The sequence below is a fragment of the Corvus brachyrhynchos genome, unplaced genomic scaffold (genome assembly GCF_000691975.1).
Source record: "Corvus brachyrhynchos isolate BGI_N302 unplaced genomic scaffold, ASM69197v1 scaffold86, whole genome shotgun sequence".
Classification (NCBI taxonomy): Eukaryota; Metazoa; Chordata; class Aves; order Passeriformes; family Corvidae; genus Corvus; species Corvus brachyrhynchos.
This window is the reverse complement of record NW_008238647.1, coordinates 992,429-1,002,004: the sequence shown is the minus strand read 5'-3', so window position 1 is coordinate 1,002,004 and position 9,576 is coordinate 992,429. Positions and strand designations below refer to the sequence as shown.

Here is a 9,576-nt window from a genome sequence, read left to right as displayed (position 1 = left end):
CTGTAAAAATAGTTAAAACAGAGAATATTTTCTCTAGCCCTTTGCTAACATTTTTACTCTAATAGATAAACCCAAAATAATTCCATTGACGTCAATGGAGCTACTTCATATTGGCGTTGCTGAAACTGAAAACACTGTACTCATGCCATTAAGAGCATCCTGTTTGAGGCAGGTTTTGTTGAAGATATAATTTTATAAAAACAAAAAAGAAAAAGGCATCTTTAAATGCTTTAAATTTGAAGATTAAAGATTTGGAACTAAATTTGCAGTTAACACTGTGAAGAAAAAGTCAAGAGGACATTACTGGGACAGGGCATACTTACACTTTTGCAGCTCATCAGGTCTTTCCCATATCTGTGAACTTTTTATGTGTGACAGCTTTAATATGCATTGCTAAGGCTGCTGATATAATTAATTTTATTCTTCTGGAATCTTATTCCCCTGTTAATACCAGATATTGCAGTTATTGACTTTGCCCTCTCAGAATATCACTCTGTGTTGATGCAGTGGGCTCAGGGTACCTAAATGACTGGGTAAGTCCCCATAATAGCTTTTCTAGATAGTAACTCTGACTTTCTTAAAACAGGAGTAGAGCTTATCCTTTATATGTGCGTGGTCAAAAGAAATGTTAACACATTAGAAAATTCATTTTCTGCTCGTTGTACTATCTGGAACAGCAAAGATGCATTTAAGTATACCTTTATTTAAAAAAACAGTAGTAAAAGCAAATAAAATTTCAAATCCCCAACAAAACAATGTTGTTATTACCCATTTCTTCTTGTGTATGGAAAAGGAGGGACAAGATGCTATGTGAGTAACGTAAGGTGCTTAGAGGGACCATGTAAAAGCTGACACAGGATGCAGTGAGATAAAGTGGAGAAGGAAGAGGTAGCAGCACCCTTGCTAAATCTTGTCCCTAATTTCCCCTAACGATGGCGTGCGTGCAGTACGTCCTCAGCTGCGTGCTTGCCGACGAGGAAGACGCGCTTTACAACAGGGTGCGGCTTGCCGAGCTGTGCCACTAGATGGAGACAGATACTGCACAGCTCACGCCTCTAAGAGGGGCTAGGTGTGCCAGCGGCTGCAGTTTTTCCCAAAGGGGAGATCCTGTATAGGAATGGAAATGCAGTAGAAGCTCAACAAGAAGTAAAATGCTGCTGGCAGCCTCATCAGTGGTACCTTTGCTGTCTCTGAGGACAAAATTCCTGGCTTTTATTTTATTTCACTTGCTATGGAGATGCTAACTTGGCACTCCTGCCTCTCTTGAGCGGTACCCTTCGAGACACAAGGGCCTCACTGACACCTGTGCTGGCCCTACTGCAGGCCAGTCACCTCATGTGGTCACAGGAAGCTGCCTCCCAGATGTGTCCCATTTTCAGGACAGTATTCCTAGGAATACACATCTGGGTTTTATCCCATTCATCTCCCTTCATATGGATATTAATTGTACACTAGAAAACAAATCTGCTACTTTCAGTCAAGCATTTGTTCTCCTGGCTTCATTTGTCACCTCCTTCATTTGTGCCTCCTCCAGCATTGTGCATGGATTGTTCCACGTGTCCTTAGGAGTGGCTCTTTCTGCACAGCCTTTCCTCTCATGAAGCCTGTCTTCTATGTCTGTTTTCTCTTTATGCAGCATTAGCAAGTGACTTGAGCTTGATAAAGAGCATGGCATGTCTCTGTTTTGTGCTTTGTTCCCTGTGAGGACTTTGGCCAAGGGAACAGGGTACTTTCTGTCAACATTGCATCTTTCCAGGACCCCTCAGGTCAACCCAGGTTGATCAAGTATCCTCACAGGCCATAGACCCCTTCTTCATATTCTTCATAGCCTTTAATACAGATTGGATCTGACCCTCCATTCTGGGGCTTCAAGTTTTTCTCATACCTCAAGAATGTGCCCTCAGAATAATATCCACTTAGCACCAGCTACTTCATCTTTGAGCTTTGTGTGGAGGAAATGGCTGGTAACAGATGGGAGTGTTTTCAAAATAACGTTGATATCACACTGATGCTTTAGTTGTTGCTCAGCAGCCTTTACATTAACTAGACTTTTCAGCTTCTCACCCCACCCCACCAGTGAGAAGGCTGAGGGGCATAAGAAGCTGGAAAAAGACCCAGCTGGGACCCAAACTAGCCAGAGGGATATTCCATACGACAGGATGTCATGCTCAATACATAAACTAAGGGGAAAGCTGTCCAGGGGCTTCTACTTGGGCACTGTCTGAGCATTGGTCAGCGGGTTGTGAGCAATTGCATTGTGCATCATTTGTTTTGTATATTCTAACTATTATTATTGTTGTTGTTTGTTATTTCCCCTTCCTTTTCTGTCTTATTAAACTATCTTTGTCTCCACCCACGAATTTTACTTTTTTACCCCCATTTCTCTCCCCCATCCCACTGAGGAGGGCAGAGGGAATGAGCAGCAGTGTGGTGTTTAGTTACCTTCCAGGTTAAACAGTGTCAGTCCTTTTTGGCACCCAACACGATGTTACCAGAGCGTGTTAAACCAAATTTGTTAGAAGTATTCGTTGTATCAGTTTAATAGTCACTGGTCACCATGTTGATTTATTTGCTCTCAGAGTTGTTGTGCTTGTTCTCCGAGTTGCGCTGTGTGAGCACCACGTTCCCTGCTGTGCTGTCTCTCCTCTGGGGGCTGAGTTAAGGTCGTTCCTTGTACCGGGTAACACTGGTTTAGGAGACGATAAAGATGCTGGCCGTGACACTGAGCTGGTGTTGGTGCTCCGCATCTCTGTGTGCAGGGAGCCATCTGTTGGAAACTATTAATAAATACACCTTCTACCTTGCTAATTTTGACGATTTTGAATATCCTTGGGAGAATCCGGGGGGGGAGGGCAGTTTGGTTTTTACTGGTTTTTTGGTTGGTTGGTTTTTGTTTTTGTTTTTGTTTTTGTTTTTATGTTTTTTTAAAATATTTTAAAATACCCAAGAGTGTTTGAGTATCACAGAGGACAATGGGAATCCCAGTCCACTACTTCTCCAACTTGCTTCTGTGGGAAGCCAGGGAGGACGTGATGATGAAAAGCTTTTGCGTTTGGGAAAACATCCCAGCTCATACTGATGGAAGCACTATGGAGACCTCCTCTATGTGTGAGCCGTACGGGAATCACACTGATTCTGAGGAGTCAGTACTGCAAAGTGCCAGGACATGCATAGGAACTGGAAGCAAGCCAGGAGCAGGGTTTGTTCTTACACCAGTAAATGCACACAGGCTTTTTAGGTGCCTATAAATCTATTCACAAAGATACTTGTCTGACTGTTTATCATCCATGCAGGAGTAATTTAATCCCCCAGTGAAATGCCAGAAGAAAAAAAGAAAACATTAGAAAACAGAGTATACTTTTTTTTTATTATTGTTTGGTGAAACTGTGTAAAGTGCAAATAAATCAATATAAAAATTCAGGAGAGAAGGTGCAGCCCAGGAGTTTATCATCTTATTTAGCGAGAGGATTAAAGTTGTTTTGGAACAACAAAACAATGAGATGTGAATTCTTTGGTCTTCATTACTTCCTTCAAAAGTTCGATGTTTTTTTCCCTGTGGAAAAGAAGCAAAAAGAGAGACTCTACTGAAAATTGACAATGCAGACAACTTTGTTTTATTCGTAGTGTTCCTCTAGCATGCCCTGAGGAAGGCAGTGCCTAAAGAAAAGCAACCTGACAAATTTTGTTCTGTGGGGTCAATTTTAGTTATGCTCCCCTGCTTCTCAGGAGTTTCTGCCTTTACTGAACTTGGTGAGTGGCACAGTACCTCTCCTTTCCTGCCAGTAGCCCCACTCACTGAAACAGCTCATTTACAGAGCAAGGGCCACAGGATTTGCTTGGCAGCATGCAGATGTATGTAAGGACAGTGCACTGCTGCTTTGTCACCTCTTTGTTGCAGTGGGTACAGGCTGCAGGAAACATAGTGAGGGGACAGAGTATGCAGGAGTGTACTTTTCCCAAGTTTCTTCCCTCTCTTTCTCATAATACGATGAGGCCCTTGCAATCAGGGAGAGTGAAACCTGTACCCCAGTAGGTTTTGTCTTGAAAAATCAAATTTCCTCGAGAGTTTACCATATAACTTCTGAATTCCTCGCCTGTCGTCTGCCGGAAGTCTGAAGGTTTGTGGGTTCTGATATGAATAAAGAGGATACATCAGAGCTCCACGGACATTTGAATGAGCAAGTCCCAAAGAATGGCCAAATTCATGAGCAGCAACAAGGAACAAATTGACATCTGCAACACAGAAGCACAGAAATGTATGTTAAAGGTATGGCATTTATTTTAAAAATACAGTGAATTGAAACAGCAGGAAAATTTGTATATTTCAATTCATCTTGGAATGAAACCCTAGGCTTTTGATCCATTATTGTAGAACTTTCTTCTATAACTATAATATTTTATTAAAAACCTGCTGATTCCTTGCATATGCATCTAGAGACCCAGAGTCCCTTCCTGACTCTGCTTTTAGTCAACCTTATACCTGGAAGCAAGACAATTTACCTTTTCAAAATTTATATAGAAAACAGGGGCTCATAGTCCTTGTTTAGCCTGCAAAATGTGCTTTAAATATGGACAGAACAGGCATTATGTAGCTGTTCATGGCAATGAAGGACAAATGCTTAAAAAGGTAGTTGAAAAGAACAGAAATATTAATACTGAAATGGCACTGCAGCATGAAGAGTTATTGAAAGCACTTCCGTAGATGTGTTCTTCCAGCATGTACAGTACTGGCCTTTCTCTTTCATATACACGTGAGCTTTACCTTGATTGATATCTGACCATTTTTCATCATCATCAAAATGAGCATCTCCACCAATCCCTTCTCCGGGTGCAAACGCATGGGCCAGTGTGTTACCTCTTCCATCAAAAGGATATCCATCACTATGCTCTGCATTTGAAATAAATCAATGTCATCAGATGATATTAGTTGTCATATTTAAATTCAGCAAATTGAAGCATGTTGCTGGTTTGTGCTAGTTTTGCTGGTTGCCAATCCTTAAAAAAAATCTTACAATGGCAGCAAGGTTGTGAAAATGAGAAGTGAGGCTTAGGGAACACTCTCCAAATTCATGTCTTAAGTTCAAATCTTGTATTTGATAGTTCGTGCTGCTGCATGTTTCGGAAAGAGCTGAATACTTTTTTCCTGAGTTTTTGTCAGAACCATGGTTCTGAGGCAGCAATCAGGGATTATTTCAAAATAAATACTTAATGCTTGGCAACATTGCTGTTAACATCTGAATGCTTTCCATTTTGAAAAGTGCTGGGCAATATTACTTGTCAACATTCTCATATTGATTTTAGTGTGAGACAGTGATTTGAAATAGATAACCATGTTTCTGAAGAGGTAAGTTCATTTATCCCCAGCCTTGAGGTACGGTCTATTACCTACTTCCATCACAGTGCAGGTGAAATATTGCTGTTTCCTACCTCGAGTGCAAGAGCTGGATCAGAGTTGTACCAACTTTGAAAATTTCCCCCTCCCTCATAGTGAGTCTCTGACTTGATTGACGAGTAGTTGGGAACCCAGATGCCGTCCTGTGTCCTTTCCCCCAGACCATGTGGATGGTCCTTAGGGCACGACTAACACAGGCGGAAGAGACCTAATTCTAGTGTGTGACATGGGATTAAAACCCATTCCAGCTTTCAGGATCATTTCTCACTTTGACTGGGACATGAAATCACCTCTTTATGGCAACATAATGTTCTTCCTATCAGTGACACATAGGCTTTGGATATTTTGGTGTTCACTTTTAGTCATCTGCTTGCAAGCCAAGTGTCTGATCTTCACCTACAGTCAATGGAGCTCTAGCTGATGCCATGATGATTTTTTGCCTTTTCTTTTATACCCCTGTTATACCTGTTTACAGCTTCTGTATTCTTAGTGCTTTTTGCCTACATTCTTGGACTTGTTTGTTCAGCTAGAAAACTAAACATTTTAGAAGCTTTGTAGGTAGAGAGTAATGTGCCCCAGACCCCAAGGTCCTCTCCAGAACACATTCTGTAAACTAAGATAGAACCATCCAGTAGAAGGTTCCTTGGGGAAGGAGACTCATTCAGGCCTCTCATTGGGGAATCTTTGATAGATATGCTAATTAGTAAGACCTGTAATGTTATACCAGATCTTTTGTGGGTGTGCATTGCAGTGTGCATTTCAGTGCATGCGACCTGGACGTGTGCACCTAAGAATCCTTAAAAGAAATACCGTTATTTTCTCATGTAAAATCCCTCTTTTTCCCTTCTAACTGTGTTTGACTCTTAATTTTAAGACCAGGAAAAGGCATCATGGTAAACATGGCCAATGGATCTAGAGAACAAGTCAGATAACCTTAAAGGCATTTAGTTTGTCTAAGCTGAGTCAGTGTAGATGCCAGGCACAAGTTGAAGGTAGGACTACGTCCATAGACTACTCCTGATCGCAGACAGACTTCTGAAGTGACTCTTCTGGTCATGCCCACTTACCACGCTTTGGCCTACACCTTGGTGCAATCTTGGGCTGAAGCATGTAATTCCTTCTAGAAGCAAATCAACCAAAAGACACTCTCTGTGGCCAAACATAATGCAACCCAGCTGCCAAAGGCTGTTTAGTGTGGGAACCAGACTAGATCTAGGCCTAAGTAAACCTGCCTTAACCTGCCTGAATCCAGCCTGTGGAGGCTGGATCTTCAGAACCTGCTGATTTGCTCTACAGAGTTCTTACCAGTAGTTTGCACTATTTATCAAGGCAAAAAGAGCCTTGAACATCTAAATTTAAGTGTCTCGTTCTGGAGCTGAGTTCTCCCTTCATTTCATAGCTGTGACTCTGAAAGGATTTTTCTAATGGTTTTATACAAGTAAAACTGAATCATAACGTACAAATTTGGTGACATGATATAAAGAAGATAAAATATATGTAGACTTTGATTTAATTCGAAACTTTTTTCTTTCTTAAAGCTATGGCTATAAAAATACATGCTTTGAGTAAAATATGGACCATTGTATTCTAAAAATGACAAGTATTCTCACCACGACGTGCAAATACAATCACAATGTCTGCCTGCCCTGTGTAGACTCTTTGGAAGCGCAGGGGAGTCACATCACTCCATACCATCAAGGCCCTTTTAATTGCATCATCCACTTTATTTCTGGGTAGATCAGATGTATAACTGACAATCCTGTCAGCAAAGAAAAACACGTTAATATCATTTAGGGCGTGAAGGAAACCCACCTAGTTAAATACAAAGCAATTCCCTTCTCCATAAAACCTGAAACATCACTTACCTGTAAGTTAAATGTGTCTTTTTCCATCTTGGAGTTCCAGGAAATGTTTGGTATTCTGCTACATCGGGCAAACCACATCTGGGAAGTGTCATTATTTTTTCTGTTTCTGTGTCTAATTTTCCAGTTATGGTCAGGTGGAAAAACCTCTGCATTTCTTTGATCCTTTCTTCTATGCTTAGGTTTTGTGTTTTTGTAAAAATCGGAAAGAATTTATCAAGATATGCCTAGAAGGAGAGAGGAAAAATAAAAATTAATACGTATATCTGTGATGTTTTGGCAATTGTATTTTACGCTTAGTTGAATTGTTTCAACACCCTGCAGTCATGTCTAGTTTTAGTTGTATCTTTCCATTTCAATTTACCAAATTCTGCTCTCTCAGTAGTATAGACCAGCATATATAAAAAGAATTGTGATGGCAATGAAACATTGGAAGTAAGAAATCCTTTAAAGATACCACAATTTATTGAGCATTCAAATCTACAGCCTTCAAACACAGTACACGTAAAATTTTTGAGATATTTTAAAAATTACATGTTCTCCTTTATTTACCAGTTGGAACGTGGTCTCTTTTTAAAGTTAGTCTTAGGATGTCTAAGCTACTTAGCAAGTTTAAACTGTTTTATATCACCTCTGCCAAACTGTTGTGGTAATGTAAGACAAGGATAATATACACAGATAGGAAAGGAATGTAGAAACTGAATCAAAAATCAGATTATTCATAATGTAGTTGTGTTTCCTCGATGTAACATACCTTTATTTTCTGAAGGTCTCTGCCGGTCCCTGGTTCTGGTCTCAGTTGTACTGGAAAAGCAGGAGCCTCAGGTAGGAAGATGGCAGCACAAAGCAGGAGGTAGTACATGGTGCCCATCTTGCTGAGGAGCCTTGCTGCAGCAGAAAGGGTTTGAGCTTCTGTCTCCCAAGACCAGAGCTAAAAACCCTTATATAGATCCTGATAGCTCCTAGCAGCAATTACATGTGTGACTCACTTTTTGGTGTTAGTGTAATGTCATCACTGCTCTAAGAAGTAAATAAAAGCATGTTAAACAAATCTTTCCTGTAACTTCCCTGTTGATGTCACATCACAGCTAGCAGCCAGCTTTTCTGGCTCTTTTCATATTATTCCAGTAGTGAAACCACGGGGTCATAGGGAAGTTCACTTTCTGTAACTTTATCGGTACAGTTACTGTGTAATCACTTCACACTGCACTTTTCCCATGTTCCTTATACACAAAAGCATTTTGCAACAGCTCTTTGGCTGCCTGCCTGTACCAGTCGATGTAGAGGCAGGGAGGAGATGGATGCGAGCACTGTCTCACTGAAACCACTGCCATTACCTAGGGAGCGCGAGCAGCACTGCCCAGTTCAGTAAACTTTAAGAGGCTTCTGCAGTTTTTACAGAGATCAGCAAACAGCTCTTTAAAAGTGCCCTCTAGAACTAGGCATTGCTTACAAGAACAGGTGAAAGCTCTCAGGGAAAAGAGAGGAGCGTTCCCTATCGAGTATGGATCTATCTTAGACCTCCGGCTGTACCAGTGCAATGTGATAGAGGTGCATTGAAGCACTGACAGAGCAGGGCAGCCATAACCTCCCTGGCTCCCTGATACCAACACTGGTCTCAGCTTCACCCCACTAAGTTTCACTGGATAGTTTTTGAGGCCTGGAAACACAGGCTGGTTTATGATTTTTACTTCAGGGTGCACAGTTTTGTGACCATATTACCTCTAATCTGAAAGGAAAGGTGCATAACTAAGGAAAGAACATAGATATTTCTCACACTAGGACAGATTTTATGGGTATAGCTGAACATGTATTGAAGCATTTGTGGGTAATTAGCTTATTTCTGATGCACTTCTGACTGATGTGATGAGAATTGAATTTCAGAGAGATGATCTCTACCTGACATTGCTGAATTATGCAGGAGAGTACTACACAGCAATGTCTGGAACGGTTTCTAAAGGAATGATGCTGTCACCTAGTATTGAAAACAGCCCAGTTACCAACTTGTGATCATTTCTGTATGTTTTTGTACTTTACAGAAAATCTATCCATGCCCAAATGTTAAGATTTGATGAAAAAAATCCAAATATTTTATTGCTAGGAGCAGGTTCATCTTTTTCTTCCTCAACAGCTGCCTTTATGTCTGACTGTGGTAGTAGAGTTGGATCTGGACCAGGTTGCAGGAGATGGGGATGTGTTTCACTTTGAACTCCATGACTCCAGTGTGTGGGACTGGTTATTTCCTCACAGACACAAAAGGAATCTGAAGGGCTTCAGAACTGATGAACTCTTGAGCAACTCGCGTATATCTTTTACTGTGCC

At 41.0% G+C, this 9,576-nt stretch overlaps 1 protein-coding gene across 1 annotated transcript; it reads right to left on the bottom strand.

Moving 5' to 3' along the window:
• Positions 1-3,340: 3,340 nt before the first annotated feature.
• MMP7 (matrix metallopeptidase 7) lies at positions 3,341-8,306 on the bottom strand. Its single transcript, XM_008636306.2, has 6 exons — positions 8,009-8,306; positions 7,258-7,481; positions 7,003-7,151; positions 4,763-4,888; positions 4,072-4,233; positions 3,341-3,553 (listed from the first exon to the last, which is right to left on the bottom strand). Exons 1-6 carry the CDS (start codon positions 8,123-8,125, stop codon positions 3,531-3,533), a joined length of 801 nt encoding a protein of 266 aa, XP_008634528.1. The 5' UTR covers positions 8,126-8,306; the 3' UTR covers positions 3,341-3,530.
• Between the last annotated feature and the right edge of the window lie 1,270 nt (positions 8,307-9,576).